Source organism: Acomys russatus, chromosome 28 (genome assembly GCF_903995435.1).
Source record: "Acomys russatus chromosome 28, mAcoRus1.1, whole genome shotgun sequence".
Taxonomy (NCBI): domain Eukaryota; kingdom Metazoa; phylum Chordata; class Mammalia; order Rodentia; family Muridae; genus Acomys; species Acomys russatus.
Genome location: NC_067164.1, coordinates 17,162,960 through 17,188,356, shown reverse-complemented (window position 1 = coordinate 17,188,356; position 25,397 = coordinate 17,162,960). Strand labels below are relative to the sequence as shown.

Below are 25,397 nucleotides of genomic sequence, written 5' to 3'. Positions count from 1 at the left end.
CTTTCTCCTTTTCACTTCTCTTTCCATCATTTTCATGGCCTTGGGATTGTAACCCCTTAATCTATGTCTCAGTCTATGTTCTAGGAAAGTTCTGAGTTAATTTCCTTTCTTCGAGCTTTGCTTTGAAAACAAGCTAGGTAATCTGTTATACCTGAGGGCAGGATTTATAAGGGCAATAGTCTATACACAGTGAAAGTTAGCAACAGAATAAGTAGAAAAGGAGTTGATTTTGTTTCTTAAAGAAGAGCACAAATACTAAATTTTACCCCTTTACAATTTTTATCTTAGTCAGACCCAAGCCCAATGTTGAATGGCAGCTTCACTTTGTTATTGTTTCCAGCTCCACATTAGATATGGCTTCTTTCTGACCATGGGAACTACTCAGTTCACACATTCCAGATTCTCTTTCTCTCCTTGGCAATGAAGATGCTATGGGGAAAGTCCTTCAATGCTTACATTTTTGCTCCTTGTATTGACTTACACTGTGAACAAACTTTATTTATTTATTTTTGAACAAACTTTGTTAACTATGCCTTTTGGAGTCTAGAGAAGTGAATATAATTCAGTGAATTGTTACTGAATTGTACTGTCTCAGATCTGACCTTATCAACTATATTTGTGCATTGACTCAACCAACCAAGTCATAAACCCCAGCTCAAATAAAGGGTGTGCTGACTCACAGAGCTATGCTGAGAACACAAAGACCCAACACATGAGAAAGCCTCCATGCTGCTGTTAATCAGCCAAGACCCCCTAACTTCAGATATCTTAAAATCAAAGCAAAACAAACAAAAATACCTGGAAGAAACAACACATGGAAATGCCCCTACACGGTTTTGTCTCATTAGCTACAAACACACTATAGGAAAGCTGCATGTGCGTATGTATGCATTGATATTTTGTTGTCACTATATTAAACATTTTACACATAAGTGAAAGTATGCTTAAAATGTAGAAATTAGTATCAATCTACCATTTATAAGAGTAAGAATACATCTTTCTATAAATGCAAAAGACATTTAAGTAATTAAAATTTATCATTCCCCCCCCCCCCTCTTCATTTAAGCACAGAGCTAAATCCCTGCCATGACACGAGAGTTAAAGTCACAGAAAGTAGTTGGAAGGGCCATGGCTAGCGATGACCACAGTCACAGATGTATTGATGAAAATGGGTCTAGCGTTCAAGTCCTGCTCCATTGGATCCCAGAGCTGCTCTTTTCCTGCTGCTCAATGCTGTCTCTCTTTAATATGAATGCAGCCTGAGGGGTTTCAGTATGAAACAGTCTTCCCATTCCTAATGGGACTGAAGTCTGGTTCAAATCTTGTTGGTCTGACAGAAGAAATTGAATTCAGTAGATAATCAGAGTCCTGCGAGGTATCTAAGAAGTCTTTAGTCTCTAAGACAGAGATAAAGGAACATTTTGTGATAATATACTTGTTTTTTAAAATACAAAATGTTCTTGGCTTTAAAAATGGAAAATCCAGCTCAGAGATGAGGCAAATCCAATGTACATGTTGTATAAGCTGGTCACCATATGATCATTTTAAATAGTTGATCCAGCTGGCTTGCTACTTACCTCAGCACCAGCACTGCCTTTGAGACTGTGTGTCATGGGCCTGTCAGGCTGCCTCCTACTGAATGCCTGTATTGTTCGCGCTGACTTCATTCCCCACGCTGACTGATGGGGATAAGGCTTTAATATGTTCTGTAATTTCTAAACTTGACGATCTCAAAGTGCGTTAACATAGATGGGCTTAGACGTAAAGCTGGATTTCTTTTCCCCTTTCCCTGGATTTTATGAATAAAATTGATATTTAAAAACTAACTTCAGGAGTAAGAACTCAACTTAGCAAGTATAGCTAGCAATGTACCTTTGTTTTATTCTGGTTTTATTGTTTTCTTTTTGTACACCTGAGAAAATCATAGGTCATGTGAAGCGGAAGATTTGATAGGCTCAATAAAAGAATCCAAATGCAGGAGAAGAAGCTGTGAATTCTTTTGACAGTTAAAACTTTATACAATGCATTTAAAAGGGAGAAATTATTAAAGAACACTGCCTGCTTAGATGAAACACAAAAGATAAAGCAACAGAGAACAGAAACAAAGGAGAAACACGCCCATCAAGACGCTGCTGCCCAGCAACGTAAGACTTTAGTTGATGTGTTTTGTGGTAGAAAGAACAAAACCCCAGTACTTATTGGAACAGCCCAGAGAGGCTGTAGATGATGGGCTTGCATTACTAGAGGTATTGGGGCTTAGACTCCCACTCCTGTCTGTCTTTGGGTGATGCTTTGCATTTAGAAGAAGATGACAGGGCTTTTGACACTTTTAACACAATATGCTTGAAGGTGTCAGGATGTGTAGCTTGAGAAGAGAAAGCTCCATAGGGAAACTGAATAGGTAGATACAGATATGTTACAATGTTCTGTGGGAAAGAGAAGCTATACTTATGGTGATTCCAAAGAGGAAGGGCAAGAAAAATGTGCTGCACAGACAAAAGGCATTTATAGAGATGTAGAGAAAGGAGCTTCAGACCTAGGTCTGAATGAATGAATGAATGAATGAATGAATGACTGTGATTGACAAGCATGCATGAATGATTTTGAGACCAGCATGCCTTAGGGCCAACTTAATCCTTCTACTGAAATTTTAAATGTGGACTTGACAGAACTCAGAAAGGATAGTTTCTGAGTTCAATGTTGGTAAGATATTTAAAAAACTTTCAGAATTCCTAGTAACTTGATATAATTTGTGGCTCTTTTGATTGGTAGTTTTATACTTTTTACATATGCTTTCTATGCATTTTTTGGCCATGTGTTTCCCTAAACACAATGCATTCTTCATCTCATAAATACATTGATAATTTGAATGATACATGCTTGTTAACAATTCTTATTTTTCTTTGATTGTCATGAACTAGATTATGGGATGGGCAGAAAACCTATTATGATCCAAGGGTTTCTTGAGGAGAAAGAAAATGTCTTCATTAACTCAAAGTCATATAGTGAACTAGTAACTGAGTCTGGGGACCTTTCCATGAGATGGTAACACCTACAAAAAAAGAAAAAAGGCCTCGTGAAGGCTGTGCTGTGCGCAGTTGGGTCACATTGAAGGGCTGTGGGAAAATGCAAGCTGCACTTTGGATTAAAATGTGTGAAATAGATCGGAGAGCATCACATTGGGTCTCACCTGGAGTGGCTCCCCTCTCTAGGAATATTTAGAAGTCTATGGACATTTTTCATAGTGACAGTTCAGTTGTGGTGGGCAGTAGGACACTGGATACCGTTGGCAAATGGCAGGTAAAGGCCAAGGTCACTCAGTCACTCTACAGGGTAAAAGCTTTCACAGCAGAGATGTGTCAGCAGGGTGATCAGTGGAAAATGTATAGGATGCTCTCTCTTCCTTTTATACTAGAACTTGAATTTCCTTAAACAATGATGTGCTGTGTAGAATATATTCAAGCTCTTATTTTCCTATGATTTTCCAGTTTATTTTCAAGCTAACGTTCCACTTGTTAGGATGACTGTATTGATAGCAGGTACTGAGAGGGTTAGGAGTTGACTAACCACTAACATGTTCCCCAGACAGTGGCTGCTGGTTAATTATAATCTCTAATTTTATGACAGCTTTTTTGTAAAGTGATCAATATTTCCACTATTACCACCACATGGATGCTAACCACCACCACCACAGATAAAATATGGTGATTATTGTGCTTACACATTTTTTAAATCAAGGAATTAATTGGCACTTTAAGTCATTTATTCCCCATTAAAAATTCATCATAAACCTTGACTTCTAACTTTAAACCCCTTCCCAGATCTAGCCAATGGTCAGAATATTCTCCACAGTTGAGTGGAGAGTGTGATATGACTTTCTCACGTACTATGGTGCCTCACATTTGACCATGTCCCCTGGAGGGGGAGACCTGGTGGCACTCAGAGGAAGGACAGCAGGTAGCCAAGAAGAGACTTGATACCCTATGAGAATATATAGGGGGAGGTGATCCCCCTCAGGAACAGTCATAGGGGAGGGGAATAATGGGAAAATGGGGGCGGGGAGGAATGGGAGGATACAAGGGATGGGATAAACATTGAGATGTAACAAGAATAAATTAATAAAAAAAAAATGAAAAAAAGAAAAAAAACAAAAAAACAAAAAAACCCTCTGTCACCAGGCAGAGTTGAATTCTCTTTTGGACTTTGTCTTGTGTCATCTCTCACTAAGCTGACTGTTCAGCACCTTGATGGTGTGTGCATCTTGCAGAGCAGAATATGAGGTCTGTGGTTTAGCCTTGATATCTTTATCTTTGAGACTTCAGTGTCTCTCACATCAGTACCAAGCACATGGTGCTTAATGAGTATTTGTTGACTAATGGATGAAACAAGAGTGTTCTTGGTAAAGTAGCCTATAGAGTTTGGTAACTGGCTTGGCGAATGTCTCACAGATTTCTCAGTCTCTTCTTAAAGATTATAAACTCAATTTGAAGTCCTGTGATGACACCAGAAGTTAGGATGAGGGCAGTGAACCTTGTGGGGTCCGTGGTACTTAAAGGTCTCCTGTTCCTTAGTTTCAACCAGGTCCTGGGAAGCAAATCCCATCACCTTCTGCTATAAAATGGAGGGTCTAAGTTCAGACCGTATCTGCTCAATTATTAGAATCTGGTTGGGCCAAGGAAATGCTTCCTTTTCAGTTAGGCTTGTGGCCACCACGATCAGCCGAAGATGGTTTGGGTGACAGCAGAGGCAGAGTGTTTGTTGTTCAGAACACGCTTCTTGAACTGGGTGCTGGTTTGTCTGAGGAGGCCTCCTCTCTTGGCCTTGTCTCTAACTCTGAGGCTGGTGGTCTCCATTTGTTAGCTGACGCCTGAATGTGGAGCGGGTTTTAGCACAAAGAGCCTGACAGTGGCCTGAGCCTGGCAGAATGTCAATGGAAGCAGTGTTCCTTCTATTAGATAGAAGAGGAGAGTAACTGGTTAAACTCTAAATAATACTAGGAGTAAAGGCAGATAGATAAAAATGTGAAGTAGTCTAAAACAGTTTTGTGATAAAACTTAATGTTTATAATAACCCTGAGAAGTAAATATTTACACTTACAGTTTGAAGACATTGAAGCTCTCCTAGATTTAGACCTTCCTTCCTTCCCTCCTTCCTTCTTTCCCTCCTTCTTTTCCTCCCTCCTTCCTTCCTTTCCTTCTCTCCTTCCTTCCCTCCCTCCTTCCTTTCTTTCCTCCCTCCTTTCTTCCTTCTCTCCTTCTTTCCCTCCCTCCTTCCTTCCTTTCCTCCCTCCTTCGTTCCTTCCCTCCCTCCTTCCTTCCTTTCTTCCCTCCTTCCCTCCTTCTCTCCTTCCTTCCTTCCCTCCCTCCTTCCTTCCTTTCCTCCCTCCTTCCCTCCTTCTCTCCTTCCTTCCCTCCCTTCTTCCTTCCTTTCCTCCCTCCTTCCCTCCTTCCTTCCCTCCTTCCCTCTTTTCTTCCCTCCTTCCTTCCCTCCTTCCCTCTTTCCCTCCCTCCCTCCCTCCTTTCTTCCTTCCCTCCCTCCTTCCTTCCCTCCTCCCTTACAGCTCCCTCCCTCCTTTCTTTTCTTTTTTTCATTTCTTTATAATAATTATATATGTGCACATATTTGTGTGCATGTGTGTGTGTGTGTGTGTGTGTGTGTGTGTGTGTGTGTATGTGTGCGTGTGTGCACACAAAGGTGTATAAACATGAATATGGAGGCCAGAAGTTGATGTTAGGTATCTTCCTCTGCTGCTCTCCATCTTATTTTTCGAGATAGTGTTTTGTTTTGTTTTTCTCCAAAACTAGAGCTCACCAACTGGCTAGACTGGCTGGGCAGCGAGCTCTGTGGATACCTGTTTCTTTCCTCTCCCCCAACACCCAGAGTTTCAAATGCACAATACCATACTGACTTTTTACATGCATGCCAGGGGATTTGAACTTAGCTCCCATGCTTGTGCCCTTCACTAACTGAGGCATCTCCTCAATCCTTCCTTTTTTAAACCTTCCTTTCTTCCTCCCTCCCTCCCTTCCTTTCTCCCTCCCTTCCTCCTACCGTTCTTTCTTTCTTTTTTTTTTTGTGAGCTATTGTAGCACATGAGCTACAGAGTCAAGGCCTCCTCATTTTGCCCTGGGGGAACACCAACTTTTGAACTGGATTTTAGAAGTGAGTTACATGTGTTGTATTGTTTCCCAGCAGAATTTGCTGCTGGACTTTTGGGATTTGAAAACTTTTTAAAAAATGATTTACTATCATATTTACATTAGCTACTGAGATTATAAAGGTGAGTAGTCTAGAATTCCTGTGCTTGAGGAACCTGCAGCAATTGTTTGTTTCTGGTTGTTCTAACTAGGAATGGAGGAGCAAGTGCTAGAGGAAAAATGTAAATCACACACACACACATATGCACACACACACACACACACACACACACACACACACACACACACACATTCCACACTATGCTAAACCATCATTCCATAGTCTGTTTTCTTATTTGGGAATATGCTGATATGTACTATTAAAATTTTAGCACCATTTTCATGATTGATTAGCAGTTTATTGCAGAAGGGTTGGTCAAATATTTTTAGTTAATTCTATATTGCTAGATACTTTGGTAAGTGTGTGTGTGTGTGTGTGTGTGTGTGTGTGTGTGTGTGTGTGTTGTGGACATGTGTATGGGTACAACCTCACAGAAGCCAAAAGAAGACATTGGGTTTCCAGCTCTGTCGTAGAACATCTTATTCCCTGACTGAACTTGAAGCTGAGCTGGCAGCCCGGGTTTTTATACGGTTTCACTGGCTGGAACTCACGTTCTCATGATTTCATAGCAAGTGGCCTTATCCGTTGAGCTATTTTCCCGGCTTCCTACTTAAGTAACATAGTGTTTTATAACTTATGTCACACAGAGTCCTTTGTAGGTAATTTATTTTGTGTATACTCTGCATTATTTCCATAGAGGAACTTACAGGTTTGTGATTACTGGGCATAAAGAATTGCACATGTTTAGTTACTTTTGTTTTTATGTTTTGTGTTAAATTGTCCTCCAGAAAACAAAAGTAACTTTGCCCTTCATCAGTGGATTTGAGTTTTCACTTCTGTTCAGTTTCCCCAACACTTGGTACTTTCTTTTCCTTTAAAACAATGTTTTTCAGTTTGATAAATGGCAAAGCTGCCATTATAAAGACCGTGACATTATAATTTGCTCATCACTGTTTCCTGGTGTGTTGCTATCATTTTGTTTTGTGGTTAATTGGCTGGCCCCTTATCTGCTGTGTAGCGTCAGAGCGTCTTGAAGGTCAAGTGTGTCCTATGCTCCTGTTTGCTTGTTGAATAGAGTGGAATTGGAGAACATGTTGCTTAGAAACTGTTGGCCGGATGCATAATTTCCAACAGCCAATAGGAATGCCCATTATTCCTGTCAGCTGTATCACAATGAGGCAATTTACTGAGCACTGATTATATGCCAGGGCGTGTTTGGTGATCTGTATCCTTAACACATACTTTACATTCTTTACCCTGTCAATAAGGTCTTGAACTAAGGAGCAGCCACTTCCCAAGCCACCTTTCTCTGTCCTCTTCCTGGCTCCTCTACCTTCTCTTGTTCTCTGCCCTTTTTCATCATAGAAAGAAATTTCACATATGTGAACTAGAAAGACTGGCAGAATAAACCTTGACCCATCTAACATTCCAACAGCTATTAACATGTGCTGAGTTCTACTTCATCTTATACTGTAGTCCCATAATAGGCTATTTTACAATAAGACTCAGGGCTAGTGCTGCTCAGTAGTAGAGTACTTTTCCAGCATTCCGATGGCCATGGTTTTGATCGTCAATGTCACAAAATACTAATGACGTCATGTAATAATAAAGTGAATTTTAAGTACTTTCTTTACTTAATTAATATTCAAATATATTTACGGTATACAAATTCTTAATATAAAGCACAATGCCATGCTGTGTTTTGAAATGTTTGCATCAGTTCTTTTGTAGGATCTCACATCCAAGTCCATGCTCATTTCCTTGATAGTCTCACATATGACTTCTAGCACTTGAATCGGGATTAACATAAGTACCACTTACTGTTAACTCAGCCATTCTAACCCCAGGACACTTCTTTTTAGAGATTATTAAGTTAAGGGAACTAAAATTCTTTAAAAAAAATCATCATGATGAAGTGAGAGTATGGGCAGATGATAAGGAGCTTGCCTCGTATACATGAAATTCTATTTTAATACAGCCACGAACAAAACATTCTTCATGGGTTTATATCTATTTGACATCTCCCCCAGTGGAAGTGCACCTGGAAGTCCACCTCTGCGAAACAGCAGAGCATGGTGGCTATGGGGCAGCAGAATGGCTCCTTTGCCATGGCTTTATCATTTATCCTCTCTGCTTCTTCACCCAACTGTTTACCTGGCGACGGGACTCCCATCCTCTACTCTCTGCTTTTGTGATGTGTTCCCTGTGGGCTAGAGCCAAGTCTCCTCCCTGAAGATGCATACAGGAAGTGGTACTTACTTGAACATTCAGTTTTTATCCTGAGATGAACACATAAGACATGATGCTCCTTGACCCGCTTCTTGGTTGGCAGAGGAGAGCATGCAATAGAGGCCACAGGCTTATTGTTTTCCACAGTGGGTCACGGCATGTAGGGGATATTTTCCATTAAGCAAAGTTTCAAGTTTGTTTTCTGGTCCTGTTTTGAATCTGCAGGTCTTGCGATTCTCCACTGTGTGGTGGCAGATGGGAACACAACCAGAATGCCTGAAAGCAATGGCTCTCTCTGTGGAGCTCCTGGGGAGAACTGCACAGGTAATGCTAATGCTTCATAGGCAATCCTGGGAAGTTGACCTCTCCCAGGCCGAATCTTTTCCTTAAATAGTTTTCATTATACTATTGGTTCTTTGTACATATACTAGGTTCTGCATTAAGTAACTTTCATGCAGTAATTTATTCATTGCTTGTAAGCTTTCTGAGTGATATAAAAATTTAAAACCAATATACTGTACTTTATGTATTTATATAGTATTGTAAGAATGATTTGATGACATTTTAAACAGAAGAGATGGAAACATTTCAGGTTACAACCTCCCCGCCTCAAGATTACCTGGCTGATAGTCACTCAGCCTATAAATGACAACTCTGGGATTTGAACCCCAGTCTCCCTATTTCAGTGCCCCCATGCCTAGCTGCCATGTACTGGGGGTCTTAGTTACTTTTCTGGTTGCTTTGGCAAAACACTTGATAAAAGCAACTCCAGGAAGGAAAGGTTTTTGTTTGTTTGTTTGTTTGTTTGTTTGTTTGTTTGTTTGTTTTTGGCTCACAGTTTGAAGGTGCAATGTCTGGGAGTGCAGGAGGCTGCTGCTCACATCATATGCACAGCCAGGAAGCATTGGGAGATGAACACTGGCACCCTCTAGCTTTCTCTTTTGTATTTACTCAGACACATTCAGGATGGGTCTTGCCACATTAGTTAAATCTCTGTGAAAACATCCCCATAGACATGTCCAGAGGTGTGTTTCCTAAGTAATCCTGAGTTCTGTCAGCTCAATAGTCAACAGTAACCATTTCCCCCACTGTCACAGATGTGTGGTGTTCCAGACTTCATTGTGTAATATGTTGGCTTGGATTCATGAATTCTTGGTGCATTCCACACTTTTCTGTCTAGTCCATACCACAAGGGGGGTGGGGCGGGCAGGGCGAGAAGGAAAGGGCTTTTACATATTTTACTTTGGAGAAACTTGATTTAATATTCTCAAAGGTGTTAGGCTAGGGTAACAGGCTGTGCACCAGACTTGCTATCGTTGGCTGACCTAAGCTGCTTTTGTTTCTATATAGATTTTTGTGCTCTGGTCCTCTACAAAGCTTCTTTACATCTTAGGAAAGAAATTAAAAACTCAGGTCACCTTAAATATTTAGGCATAGTGGAGAAGGGCCTGGCACATTCCCTGAGAGGTTCACTGAGCTGGAAACATGGCCACCTATGTGAGCACTCTTTGGTTAGCACACTGGGAACACTGTCACAGAGCCAGGGACATGCTAAACAAGTCTTCCTCGCTTGGGTCACCAGGTCTGGACCAGGCTTCCTATTTCACTCTTCAGAGCAGTGGGTGGGGTGCAGGATTTGCATTGGCCATGGAATCTGCTGCTGTCATAGGTCATGCTCATAGGGGCCAGGCCCTGTCACAGGATGTGCATCAGGCATCAAATCCACAGCTATCATAGGTCATGCTCATGGGGGTCTTGTCATCCTTGTTAGGATACCAAGGTCAACTTTATATGGTTGAATGTTTTTCTTCAGTCTAGTTTCATATATCATAAGTGATGGCATTTCCCACATTAACCCTGGAAAATTATTCCATAATATTATGATTGACAATGTTGAAAAATCTTCCTTGCCATGCTTCTTGACTATTTTTTCTAATTTTAATTTTGTCACAGTAAATACATTTAACAGTTCTACTCTTTAAACAAAGGTGCATTACACAGTTGTTATTAAAAGACTGATATTATATAACAGACGTCTTGTATGTATGTAATTAATGTAATTCATTAATTAACTTTATGCCTGTTGTATAGCAGCTCCCTGTATCCTTCTTCCTCAAGATGCCGGTGTTTATGATTCTATTGTCTGCTTCTGTGAATTATGCTGATGTAGATAGCTCAGAGAAGGGGGATCATACAGGATTAATCCACCGTGACCGTCCAGCTTAGTTTAGAGTGATGTTCTCCAGGTGGATTCAAGTTGCCGTGTATTTGAGGGTTTTCTTCTTTTACATGGCTGACTATTGCCTTTTTGTATACAGTACATTTTCCGTAGCCACTCATCTGTCAACAGACACTTGGGCTATAGCTACATTTGACTCTTATGAAGAATGGTAACATGGACACAGAGTGCAAATGTCTCTTTGATTTTCTGATTTTAGCCCTTTAGGATTAATATCCAAAAGTAAGGATCCCGGATAATGTGGTTGCTCTGTTTTAATTTCGCTCTAGGAACCTCCACTCTTTCATAGAACCCTGGAAGAACACATTCTCAACAGCATGTTATGAAGTTCCAGTCTCACCACATACTTTCTCTCTCCTTCTCCATCTGATTCTAGTAAGAATGAGGTGCTCTCTTATGCTAGCTTTGATCTGCATTTCTCTGATGATCAATGATATTAAACACGTGTGTGTGTGTGTGTGTGTGTATGCATGTGCACGCTTTGACCACTTCTAAGTCTTCTTTGTAAAATACCTATTTAATTCCATAGTTCCATTTTTAAAGATTAGATTGTTGGCCATCCAGTTTAAGATATATATGTATATATATCCAGTTTAAGTATGTATATTATGTATATACACACATATATGTATATATACAGTGTGTACAGTGTGTATGTGCATATATAGTGTATATATATTTTGTGCATATACACAGTACATATATTAGAGATCAATAACTTACTGTGCATGTGATTTGAAAATGTTTTCTCCTGCTCTATAGATTGCCTTATAATATCTTATACAAAATTTTAAAGTTTAAGTTGTTGCATTTTAACCTCAAATCCATTTTCAATATACTATTGGGCATAATGTGGAAAAGGAATAAAATTTTATTCTTTTTTGTATGATATTCATTTTCAAACTTCATTTATTTATTTAATCGTATGAGATTATAATACAATGACATCATTTCCCCTCCCATTTCTTCACCCTTTCTCATGTTTCCCCCCATCTCTTTCAAATTCGTGGCCAATTTTTCTTTAATTGTGTTACTTGTATATGTATACACACACACAAACACACACTCACGCATGTGCACACACGTTACTAAATACTTAAGAGCAACCTGCTAATTCTGTACAAAGTTTCTTGCCTGGTTGCTTCAGAGCTGACCAATTGGTACCAGATAACCCGTTATGTGCTCTTCCATGAGAAAGAAAACCTCCCTCTCTCAGCATTCCTTAATTGCTTGTATGTCTTCGCTGAGGGTTGAAGTCTCATAAATGTTCCCCGCTTCCATTTTAGCATGTTTATTGATGTTATCCTTGGTCAGGTCATGTTTAGACTGACATTTTGGTAAAACTTCATGAGTGTAGCTTCTGACATTTCTAGTAGACACAATCATACAGCAAACTTCCTGATACTCTGGATCCTGCAATCTATCCCTCTTTTGAAATGCTCTCAGAGCCTTAGGTGAAAGAGCTTTATTGTAGATGTATCCCTTAGGACTGTGTTTCATACCTCTGCATTTTGGTTGGTGATTTTTCTGGAATGGCCTCTTTCTGTTGCAAAGAGAAGTTTCCTTGATGCAGAGTGAGTACTACACTTATCTGTGGCATAAAGACAAATATTTAGAATGTACTTACGGATTATGCTGGTTTAATAAAGTGTCAATAGTTTGTCTCCCCCAAGATTCACTAGTCCTGGGTAGTTGGCTGGGTTACTGGTACCATACATGACTTCTCTTTTGTTGGGTGGGTCTTAGGTCCAATTAGAGAGTTGTTGGCTATCACTAGTGTTGTGCCACTACTGTAACAAACTTCATGTATTAAAGGGTCTATCCCATTCTTTCTTCATTTTGTCTTATTAGTCTTATTGCAGTTCAATTAATTATATTCACCTGAACTGAATTGTGAGTTTTCAATTTTCTTCTATAAGTCTATGGATCTGTGTTTGTATATGTTTTTTTGGGAAGAATTTATAAAGTTTTGGCATTAATTAAATACTTGATAGAACATCTATGTTGTTTCTAGAACTTGTTCATTTCTTATGGATCATTCAACTTGTTGGTATGTACTTTTTCATATATTGAATTTTTTTCTCTGTGGCCCCAATTGCAATAAGAATGTGTGCAAAAAGAAGAGCACACACTCTGTTGCTGTTTGAGAGAAGCTGTGCATTTGTCAGATCTGTTTTTCATTTCTTTCTATATTTTAGTTAACTTGTCTTTTTCCTCCTTTTATCATTAGTTATTAGTAAAAGGTTATTAGTTATGATTGCTTTTCCAGGAAAAAAACTTCATCTGTTAAATTTTTTTTGGTATTGATTTTCTGTTCTGTCTGTACTCTCTTATTTTCACAGAAATATCTCTTATTTGCTTGCTTCTACCAAATTTGGGCTTGATTTGTTCATTTAGTTCCTTAATATATAAAGTTAGTGATCTATTTGTGATCTCTATTCTATTATATTGTAAGTCTTTGTCACTATAAACTTTTAATGCTGTTTCTACTTAATCTATTAGTTTTGATATGTTCTGCCTGGCTCAATTTGTTTTCAAATTTCCCATTTAACTTCATCTTTGACCCACTGGTTTTGCAGAAGCACATTGCTCAACTTCAATACACTGGCCAACCTCCCGCTTTTCCTTTTACTGGCCTCTATTTCTAATTTTCTTACATTGTGATCAGAAAGGTATTTTGAATGAGTTCAATGTTCTTAAATTTATCAAGTCACTAATCCACTCTGAAAAGCACACTGTTTGCATGTGGGAAGAACACGCAGTTGCTTGCTGTTTGGGAAAGGCTGAGGGCGTGTCCATGAGATCCGTTCGGTCTGCAGTGTTCAAGTCCACTGCCACCTCACTGATGTTCTGTCTTGAGATATCAAACCCGTCTAATATTACAGTGTTTCTCTCTGCGGGAAAGTTCTCTGGATGGCCCTGGACTAACCTAGGCTCCCTTTCTTGCTCGTAGTTCCTAACAATGACTGTGCAATGTCAGCATCAGGAGGTACTGGCCAGAGAAGCTCGGAGTCTGCTCCTATTCTTCTGGTAACACAATGTCTTTCTGTGTTGACATTACATCTCATTATCAAGGGTATAGATCCAGGCAGGCTTCTCCTCAGCACTCCTCAACTGCAGTGCTGTGTGAAACATAAACAAGTTAGAGTCCGTTCTCAGTGCATGGCTTTCCTGAGCCCCGAACAATATACTTGGTACTAATAACAGTCATTTGTCCTCTCTTGTTGTCTATGAGTAGCAAAAAACGTTTTATTAATTTTCACAAATTTCCTGTCTGCTGGACTTAGTGTATGGCAGGAATCATTTCTCTTTTCAGTTCAGTTCTGCCAATATTTGCTTTATACTGCTAGATTTTTCTCCTGTTGGGTGCATGTATATTTATAGTGGGGAACTGAAAACCTTATCAAACAATGATGCTTCTTTTTTTGATACTTGGTGCCTGGTGGCAGATTTTGAGCTAAAGCTTCCTCAGTCTAATATATGCATAACCACCACTGATGTCCTTTGCTTAGCAATGGTGTGGGTGCTCTGTGTCCCTTCACTTTCAGCCAGCGCATGCGTTTCTCCAAGTCTAAAGTGTCTCATTGACAGTGAGTAAAAGGTAAGTCTTGTCACTTTATCTCTTAGGATTGAGGAGTTCAGCTCACTTCTGTCTTACATAATTACTGAAAAGGGAAAACTCATGCATTTTATTATTTTTTATGTTTCTGCTTATGGTTATTTGCTCTTGTTTTTATCTCTTTCTGTCTGCCTTTATGCTTTGTTGAGTTTTTTAACTAGTATGTTTCAATTCTCCTTCTCCACGAGTATTTGATCCGCAATTGGCAGATCAAATATTTTATATAATATAACCAAATATATTATATAATATAATAATAAATTAGTAAAAGAATAAAATAAATAAAAGAACAATTATTTTAAGCTGGAGACAACTAAACTTCAATACACACAAAACCTCTTTTATTTTATTTTACTACACTTTATGCATATAAAGTATATCTGTCATTGACACCAACATCAGCAATAACATCTGTCCTCTATTAAACTTGTAATATATGTGAAGTGCTGTTGTGCTTTTGCATCTACTAATTGATTTAATAATAAAATATTACCTTCATTATTTCTTCTTTCATATGAAGGCACTGAGGCACAGAGAGGTTAATATTTTTGTGTAAGGTCACACAGTAAACAGAATAGCCTGACATAGAGGTGATACCATCTGTAGGATGCATATTAATCACCTGAAAGCCATATTGGAACACCAAAATGAGGAGGATGTGAAGGAACTCCTTAAAGGACAAACTGCCTGAAAGTAAGGTACAGATGGAGTCCAGATAGCCCCTGAAAGGATGACTGACACCGAGAGCAGAACATTTATGCCTGACTTTCCCACCGTTGACAACTCACGTAAGCTTTCAGAGCCTGAGGTGGAGCCAGTAGCACAAAGAAGCAGGTTAGATGATATTGAGACGAATTTTCTGGCTCTAAATAATTCTCTTGTTTTTACTTTGAACAATCTCAGTATCTAAGAATTACATTTTTAGTTTGTCATTTTCTGATGAGTAACTAGTGTATTCATTCACACTTACAATCATCTAGGGTACAGTGGGTCTTCTTTATGATGCAAATAGTTAACAACGAACAAAGGATGCAAAGATAAGGCCAAGAAAGTAGTGGCAATGGCTCATAGAACTCCCCGGGTTAATTAGTCCATTTTGTGAGTATCTCTCTGGTTTCTGTGTTTCAGATTTGGTAGCTGAGATGTCACAGGGAGAAGCAGGAAGAGTTTACGGTGTCACAAGAAAGGAAGCACCTTCCATCCTAGAGATGAGCTTGGGCTTAAGCCACAATACAGGGTGTGGTGGGATGATTTTTCATATATTTTAGAGACAGGCAATGGTGCTTACTGATAGACTAAATGTAGAGTAAGAGTCAAAGAAATTCAAATGATGCTGAGGTATTTGCCCTAATCAAACAGATGGAATTTATATAATTTGCTAAAGTAGGGGGAGAAGCATGCTAGAGAAAAAAAAATGAAGGATTCCCTTTTGTAAGTTAAATTGAAATATCAGTTTAGATATCTGTGTTGTTAGTTGGACAATTCATATTATGTGAAGGCATCTCAAATAGAACATCAAACTTGGAATTGTAGCCATAAAAATAAGACCTCATGGATTCACTCTTGGTGTGAGTATACAGAAAGGACACCATCCTGGGCCTGGAGAGACTGATGAGCCGTAGAAGTTAAGGGTGATGAGAATGATGCTGCATAGGAGACCAGGAGGCTGAGCAAAAAGAAATGTGACTTCGTTCAAAATTTTATAGCATGTTTGTACCTGGATTTTTGGTCCATTTATTGTTTTTTTTTTTTTTAATCTAACTTCCTACACCACCCCTAACCCTTTCACTGTCCCTCCAACTCTAGGAGAGAAAGAAGGGTAGAGGGAAATGAGAGTGTCAATATTGTTAGACTACTTCTCGCTGACAAGGGCCACTGAGTTCCTTTGGGAAAAATCACACCCCTGCTAGAGCATGAGGCAAATCATAGTCAGCTGCTGTAGACAATCTGAAGCAGCCCCGTATCCCACACCTGGGACTAAAACAAAAACATATTCCCATAACATTTCTGTAATTTTAAAGAAATAAAAAATTTTTTTACTATATTTCCCCTGTTCTGTTTTAAGCCATTAATCATACTGTGGTTAGTGATAATTTATAAAGAGAGACATTTTCAAATAAACTAAATGCTTTTCAGATCAGTGGTCAAGTCTAGAGCAGCACTGCCTACAGTAGTATACATGAGAGCCACAGTACTGAGTTCTGTCTTTTCTGATAGCTTGTTATTTCCTGGATAACAAGAGGGAGACGGCTTGTGCTTTTTGCTGCAGGGGTCCCCCATTTCATTTCTCAATGGCAAGAAATTGCCATGAATATCCTTCTTGGACCTGTACCTATTGATACAATGGGATGCTTTGCTACACTGTCTGCAAACCCCAGGAAGCCCAGGCATTGAGTTCCTTGGGGCATATTTGATCTTCATTGTCAAGATATCTCCCCAACCAGCAACCAGCAATCTAGCAACTAGCAACTAGCAATTAGCAACATCTTCAGGAGCAAACAGCAACCAGCAACAGCAGCAGGAGCAACAGCAGCAGCAGCAGCAACAGTAGAAGCAGCAGCAGCAGCAGGGGCAGCACATGTTTGCTTTGAAATGAAAAGAAAACATGCTTTCTTCTTGACCACCAGTCATTTAGCTCTAGCCATGAGCAATTTTGAATCTATGCAAACATAGCACACTCCTGGTATTTAGATTTCTGTCATAGCAACAAACACCTGAGAATGTCAACTGATTATGGAAAAATATTTAGTTTGCCTCACAGTTTTGATAGTCCCACTGTATGGACACTTGGCACCTGTGGTGCGGCAGAACTTCATGGCGAACATGTGTATCAGAAGAAGGGACTCATTTGATGACACTTGGAAGCCAAGAGAGAGAGAAACCAGCATCCCACAGTTCTTTCTCCAGGCACACCCTGACTGAGCTGAGCTCCCACTACACCTGTCTTTCTAAAGGTTCTACGATCTACCAACAGGCTCACTGTCAGGTGACCAAGCCTTTGATATGTCAGCTTTTCATCATGCTCATCCAACCCATAGCAAAAGTGGATTGATCCTTTTTTTTTCTTTAGTAGACTAAAGCAGGTCAGCTCTCTGTTTAGAGGAAACCATTGCAAATCTATTGACCAGGCTGGCTGGCTTACTTGGACAAAATATAGTCTAACCTGGCTTTAACACCATTCCATGATCCCCCTCAACTCTCCTCAGTCTCAACCATAGATCCCAGTTGCTCAGAAAGGGGCACCTTCCTGCCTGTAAGTCACATGGAGATTCCATAAATTCCAATTTTTTCATTGCTTCAAGGACATTGTGAATTTTTCATCCTTCCAATTCAAGGAGACAGTTGGTAAGACAAGAAGGGGAATTAATATATATATATATATATATATATATATATATATATATAAATATATATATATTTGCCTTCTTTAGGTTTTGGCTTGAGAAGACTGTAAAATGAGGAATCCTCTGCTGGGAAGAGGCATAGGAGCTTAGAAGTAGATTATTAAAGCCTTTGACAACACTGAATAGTCTAGAAGGAAACTTAGCTTCAGCTCATGTACCCTCTCTCCCAGACATGCTTCTTCATTTTAGAAGTCAGATACATGTGTGGGAGGATGAATTTTTAGTCATTTGTCTTCCTTGCCCTATGTCTTTCTTTATCCCTGTAAGACCTCTGTTCCAATATTTAACATCTTCCTAAAGTTAGTTCTACTGCACATGTAACTAGGGGGCTAGAAATAGTGTGAACTTACAATCACTCCAGCAAGTATTACAAAAAACATTGCTGACCCAAAGGGATGGCTTAGTTGGTAAAACACACTTGGTACTTAAGTCTGAGGACTGGAGTTTGATTCCTGAAACCTGCATGGTAGAAGGAGACAGCCACCTGCTTCCCATTGCCCTTTTTTTTTTTATGACTATTATGCGTTCAGTCACTCACACCGTGTCATGCGTGCACCCATGCATATACACATACAAGTTAATTAAGTAATTCATACAACAAGATGTTTAAATGTCATGATGACTGAAGTTTAAGTTAATCCTAGAGTTAGTTGCTTGCTAAACAGAGTCTCTGGTGGCATGCCACTTGCAGAATTATTAAATGCACTTGTAACGAGCACTATTGGTATAGTCAGTGAAGGCTTTATGAAACATAAACCCAATGTGTCCATTCTGAAGAGCTGCAGTCACAAATGTTACAAAAACTCTATAATACAAAAACTTTGCTGTGTAATAATTATGTGTTAATATTGTAAATATGTCAGACTCAGGAATGTCGCATATCAGAACTAAATTATTTAGTTGTCTTATGGGTTTTTATCCAAATGGCTTAACCACAGGAGTCTGTCATGTCTAACTTAACTAGGCATATGACCCAACAAGAGCAAGCACTTCTCATCAGATGGCCCATTATGAGCCAAGCAAGATGCATTTGTTTCAGACCCCTATTGAAAACCCTTTCAGCCACAGCTTTACATACACTGATCCACCATAACTCTAATGGTTTCTGACTCAGTTGACCTTCCAAACCTTGAGAAGCAAGCATCCCACAACAGATTGAGATACAGCGTCCATAGCTGCCCCCGGGTGTGAGATTATGCCTGTGGCCTGGCTAGCTGAGAAGGGTCCTTGTGAGGTTCTGCGATAACCGTTGTCCCTCCAGGGGAATATTTCAGTTTGGATAAAATGCACCGAACCAGGTTAAGGTGAGCAGGAAAAGAGCAATTACACTCACTCACCTCCAAAATCATGGAGGGTGCCTTGTTTTTCTGGGGTTATTTTGTTTGTTTGTTTGTTTGTTTGTTTTGAGTACACCGTTCAATTTTCAAGAGAGAAACACAAGAATTGGAACAGATGGTACTTTTGTCATAAGATTAACTGCTTTAACTCTTTCTTGAAAAATATTTGTGCACTGGAAGGTGGAATGAACTCTCCCTGGCTTCTCTCACCCAAGTTTCTTGATAGTCTTCTCAGCTCAATTTCAGATGATGCGACGGAGACGGATGCCAAATGCCGAATGAGAAGTTACTCTAGATGCCATTTGCAGGGAGAATCCTGACATTCAAAGAGAGTGAAAGACAGGGTTCTCTTTGCTTGCTGTTAAGTGTCAAGATGTGTGATTTACTTTGGTGTCAGCTCTGAAAGTTCCATAGAGAAATCACCAGGCATTTTCTGCCTGGTGGCACAGAAAGGGTTTTTAAATCCAAGTGATGCTGGGAATACTTAAAAACACCCTTCTTCAGCGAGGCGAGCTGAGCGATCAAAACGGCCTGGCAACCGCTTGGCTGGCATGGATCTGTGCCACTCACATGGGCAGAGACTGCTCAAATCGCTGCATCCAGCAGCTTCTGGTTAACCAGTCTTTTGGAATAATATTCTAAGTGGTGCTTATTGAAAGTCTGGGTGTATATGAAGGAGTCCAGATATGAGGGGAATTAGTGACGTTTCATATACAAAGCCTCATGGCTTAGATTTAAAGGCAAGGGTGTTTTGCAAACCAAGAAAGAAAGGCCCCCTGGAGCATAAAAGATCTGCTATGAGGCCCGGCTACATCCTGAATCTATCTCTTTGCTGTCCATTCCCTGGTCCAGGCTCCAAATCACTCTTGTCTGCATGCCCCAGCATTCCTTGGCATTCTCCCAGTGCCCAGCATCTCCCTACACTAATGTAGTCCACACTGTCTTAACTGCTGTTGACAGGATGCCTCCCCGTGCAGTGTTCTTTCCTTGCTGGAACCATGTAACGTCACTGGCTCAAACCAGTCTCTTCTTTCTTGTGCTACCTGTCGCTATGCAGCCTGTCCACTGAGACCCATGCCTCTAACTCCCCTGCAGTTTTTGCTGTTCCTGCCGAGACCCTCCTGCCTCATCACATCCTTCTCTGTGTGCCCAATCATGTTAACTCAGAGTGTTTTAGCTCTTAGCGTTCCCCAGTGTTAAATTGTTTGCTGACCAACTCCTAAACTACATTCTCAAAACAAAACAAAACAAAACAAAACAATAATCTTTATATTGTTAAGGAAGTGTTCTTCCTAGTTACACAAGGTTTCTCTTGACATAGCCAGGATTTTCAAGGATCTAGAATCAGCTCATTTGCTGAGGACTCTTTGGTTCCTTTGTTTTTTTGTTTGTTTGTTTTTGTTTTGTTTTTTTGTTTTGTCTAAAGGTTTGTTTGTATCTTTGTTTATAGCTCTCAACAGCCAGTTATGGTAGGCCTATCACCTTTACTTTGTAGATGAAGAAACCAAGGCTCAGGCAGCTCAGTTAGGTTATCTGGACAGAGTGAGTGAAGAAGAGAGCTCAGAATTGCATACTACTATTTCCTCCGAGTTTAGCGTTCTTCCCATCTCCCCAGTGTTCTGCAGTTGTTTTAGGGGGTACTATAGCTGTTTTCCTGGCTGTTTGTTACTTGTAATTTGTGCTGCTATACCATTTAAAGCAGATAGAGGGCACTGTACTTTGTTCGTTGAGGCTTCAGTGCCCACACTTAAAGGGCTAGAAAACACTCAGGCAGCAGGAACCGACTTACCAACTGGTTTGGCAAAACGCATAGGGTTTTGCCGCGCAGTTATTTCTAAGAGAATTACAGTCTTTCTGATGAGTCCCACTAACTGCCATGCGGAACAGCAAAATATCTGGCATGCATAAGCGTTCGGCCTGGGAGTCAAGTGATCCAACAATGAAAACCAGGTCAGCCAGCAACCCAGCAGCAATCTGGCACCTGCTGGAATTAGAGAGTTGCCCTGAGAGCCTGTGAGTTCCGCATGGAGTCGCTCATCCAACTGTGGCTCAATTCCATCCCAGAGATAAGCAAACTATTATTTACTAACAGTACGGTATAACAGCTTATTTGGTATTCATGTTGCAGTAGGTGCCATAAGTAATTTAGAGATGACTTAAAATATGAAGAGGGTGTATATGTATTGTGTATACCCATTATACCACCTAACATAAGAAATTTAGATTTCTTTGGGTAAAGGGCCTGGAATCAATCTCCCATGGATCCTGAGAGGTCTGTATTACGTCTTCGTGTCATAGAAATTTGTGTGTAGGTTATCCAAAAGTCATCCAGAGTCTTCTGTCTACCTGATAGAGTTGTTATGTGTTAAGTTGATACTAAGAAGTTTTGTGGTTATTGCTGTGAACAAAACCACAACAGAATATCATTGGCCTGTGGGAAGCGGACCTCTGCAGTCATTGCTGTAGGTCTCTCTGCTTTCTCTCCTCCCTGTGTCTCAATCCTGCAAACTGTTGGCTAGACCACGAACACGGAAGTTCAGCTCCGGGTGGGAGCTGGCTTGTGGCTGTTTTTTCAGTATCAGGCATATATTAGTTGTGAATCAACAAATGAAATGGGGAGTTAGTATTTTAATACTGTTTATTTTTCCTTCTCCAGGCACCACCCCTCGGCAGAAATTGAAAACCCATTTCTCCCGGTGCCCCAAACAGTACAAGCATTACTGCATCCATGGGAGATGCCGCTTTGTGGTAGACGAGCAAACTCCCTCCTGCATGTAAGTACTTCTACTTCGCCCTGTGCCCATGAGCAAAGGGGTGCAGCATACTCCCAGCCCGGGGCTTGACTGCATTGGAAAGTCTGAGTTAACCATACCATCTGTCTGGACACGGTTCCATTAGGTCCTGCCTTCAGCCACTTAATGCCCGGCTCAGCATCTATATTTGGAGAAACTGACGCACGCAGACTTTGCTGCTGAAATTCGAGCGTGATAATCCAGATCCCAAATCTGCACTGCCAGTGTCCTCTGCAAAGGCGACGCTAACTGTGTTAGGATGCTCGTCAGTCCGTTCCAATCATCTCCTGGGTGGCTCAGATGAAAACAGATTCCTTTGGCATGTGTGAGGCAGTTCTGGAGTTAGCGGGAATAGGAAGGAATTTCTGCCAAATTGGACACTGCTTTCCTTTTGCAGGTGTCAGTAAAGCAAGAGGAAGTCAGACCTGTTTCTATGTAGAGATTACCAAGGCCTATCTAGCCACCAGGGAGTAGGGGAGAGGAGTTGACTTTTTAAGTCTTAGATCAAGAGTCTACGTTTCAACTTTTTTGTATTATTAATATCCATTTTTCTCCTAATGGGATGTCTCTTTAAAGGGAATTCTGGGATTTTACTTCACAGAAGGGATCAAGAGATTCTTTAAGCATAATTTTGACCTTGAATTCAGAGAATATGTACGTTCTTTTGCACAGCTTCCTGAATATATATTATTTTCCACAAGTATCTCACAAGCATACAAAAGTCTTACAATTTTGCCTGAGCATTAAAGGTCATGGGCTTCCTCAAAATATAATTCAATTCAATTCTAAAAAGAGATATTCATAGACAATACTTAGAGGTGGGACAAGAATTGTTACCGTAAAACCAGGGAGTGTGTGTAAGAGCAGACCTGATTTTTAACTATTTTCTTTAGGTTTTTAAAACTGAGTTGGAGATATATCCTAACTGGCTTCCACATCTGCAGATTTCTTGTCCATTAACTGTGCTGTCTTCTGAGAGGAACAGCAGATCAGGCAGTCTCCCTGCCCAAGCTCAAGCCACAGCTCCCCCATTCCACAAGAGGTTAATTCCCTTTTCATTAGCCTCCAAAATTCCTCTGATCCCAGCTTAACTTTCCTGTTCTCTTTCTCACTGCATCTGCAGACGCCCTATAGGATCCGGTGTTCCTTCCCAGGGTTTGGTGTACAAATCCCTCTGTGAGCCTAGAGAGCTTTTTCTTGCTGGTGACGTAAGACGACCCAGGCATCAGTTCCTCCTCCCTCTTACTTGCCATGGGGGAGACATTATAACTGTGTAACTGGTTTGTTGAAGGGTGCTCTGGCCATGCTAAAGCTTGACTTCCAGCATGATGTCATTGAGTTACAATCTCCAGGAAGTTCTGCTTGCTGAGACAGTTCATTAAATCTACTGAACCCAGGGTTCATACTTAGACAAAAGTCCCTAGAGAGCAGTGCATAATGGCTGGCCATTTCTAGACAAAACAGTTGTTTAAGAGTCATATGTGTACAGGACAGCCAAGGCGACGTAGGGAAACCCCTGTCTTGAAAAAACAAAACAAAACAAAACAAAACCAAAAAACAAAAAGAAAGATAAAAAGAAATCATATGTAGTAGGCTTGTTAAAGAAATAGTTACACTAATGAAAAGAGAGCGTTTGTGTTTATAAGACTTAATTATATTCTTTATAAACTCCTAAAACACGTTCCCTACCACATTTAATTAAAGGGGATCTTTTTCAATCCAAATTTTAAGAGCATTTTTTGATATTTAACAGTTTGTTTGGTTTTTACTTTCAAGACAGGGTGTCTGTGTGTAGCCTTGGCTGTCCTGGAACTCACTCTATAGACCAGGCTGGCCTCCAACTCAGAGATCCCCCTGCCTCTGACTTCACAAGTGCTGGGATTACAGGCATGTGTCACCATGCCCATAGATATTTTAAGTTCCAAGTCTCAGCCTGTGTTCTTTTTTTTAATTAAATATTGGCTTATTTTATTTTATATATGTGCGCATGCACACATGTGCATGTGAACCTGAGTGTATATATGTGTACTACATGCACACAGGAGCCCGTGGAGGGCAGAGGAAGGCATTGAATCATCTGGAACTGTAATTACAAACGGCTGTGAGTTTCCATGTGGGGGCTGGGAATTGAACCTGGGTTCTTTGAAAGAGTAGCGAGTGCTCTCAACCACCGAGACATCCCTCCAGCCCCTTAGCCTGTGTTTTGACCTTAACATGGAGGCATCCAGTGTTCTTGGACAAGGTGGTTCTCCCTGACCTGGCCTGAGCCCCGCTGCAGCGTCTTCATGTGTGCTTCTCTGTTCCCTGCATAGCAGTTCACTTCTTCATTGAGATTGCGTCAGCGTTTGTTACTGTTGGTTTTTGAAGCATTTTTGTCAGCTACTGTGTTGGCAATTGGGGTCTTCTTACTGAAGTGATACTGGGTTTGTGGGCATTAACTGCCTTGGCTCTTGTCAAGCATTGGCTATAGAACAGCTTGACAATAAATCTAGAGGTTTATAAATAAATGAGGTTGCACAGAAATCTTTTCAAAGTGCAAATTTTTATCTTTCTGATATTTAAATAGTTATGCATGTGGCCAGCATTTCTTTGTGTTTGGGTGTATCTGTAGAGAATAAAGGTAAATATTAATGCAAAGATGCTGGTGGTACAAGGGATAAATTTGATGCAAACGAGCTCAATTTATTATGTATCTTTTTAAGGTTCTATAACAGCTCAGAGAATGTTATGCAGAGTCCATATGTCACTGAGCCATTAGATCAGGGAGCCTTGCAAGAATAATTCTCAGTTTGGTTAAAAGTTTTCCTAACTACAAACACAGGCTTAGAAAAATCTACTGAGTTAAAGTGTATTCTGAGATTATATTGATAGAGAAGTGAGAGGCTGGGGGAAGCCATAGCCCCATTGCAAGCCCTGACTGGACTGATTCTGGCTGTTTTTCTTTAATAGGGTCCATGACATCAAGAGACACTGCTTAGAGGGAAGTGAATTGGGGGCAGTGGTGAACACATCTGAAAATATAGCCATACTCACCTAGCTAACAGGATAGGCTAGGACAGGACTTGGGATACAGCTGTGAAGAGTGCACACATGGGCAATAGAAGGTCATTCCTGACATGTAGTTTCTCCAGTCATGGAGTTAGAGCCAAAAGCCTAGCCCTGGCTATGCTGGAGCCAGCTCTGTAGACCAGCCTGTCTTCACACTCACAGAGCTCCGTCTGCCTCTGCCTCCTGAGAGCTGGGATTAAAGGCCTGTGCCACTATGGCAGGCTGCATGCAATCATGCAATTTGAAGGTAGTGCACTGATGCAGGGAATGTTTGTCTAACCCTACAATGAAAGGAGACTTTGTACACCTTTGTCTTCCTTGTCATGAGGTTTTTTCTTAGGAATTGAAAATGCTATGGAGAGAATTTTACCGCCCTCTTCTTTACAAACTGAAAGATGAAATCGGAAAACATTTTAATAGCTTGCCACAGTCCTCGGCTCCCATCAGACAAGTTAATAACGTCTGGCAATG

General features: G+C 40.4%; 1 protein-coding gene across 1 annotated transcript in view; it reads left to right on the top strand.

Moving 5' to 3' along the window:
- Btc (betacellulin) overlaps positions 1 to 25,397 on the top strand; it is a 42,579-nt gene that overhangs the window by 15,273 nt on the left and 1,909 nt on the right. Inside the window, exons 2-3 of the mRNA XM_051170170.1 lie at positions 8,713 to 8,811; positions 21,743 to 21,860. Coding sequence (XP_051026127.1) covers positions 8,713 to 8,811; positions 21,743 to 21,860 — 217 coding nt within the window. The remainder of the gene's footprint in view (positions 1 to 8,712; positions 8,812 to 21,742; positions 21,861 to 25,397) is intronic.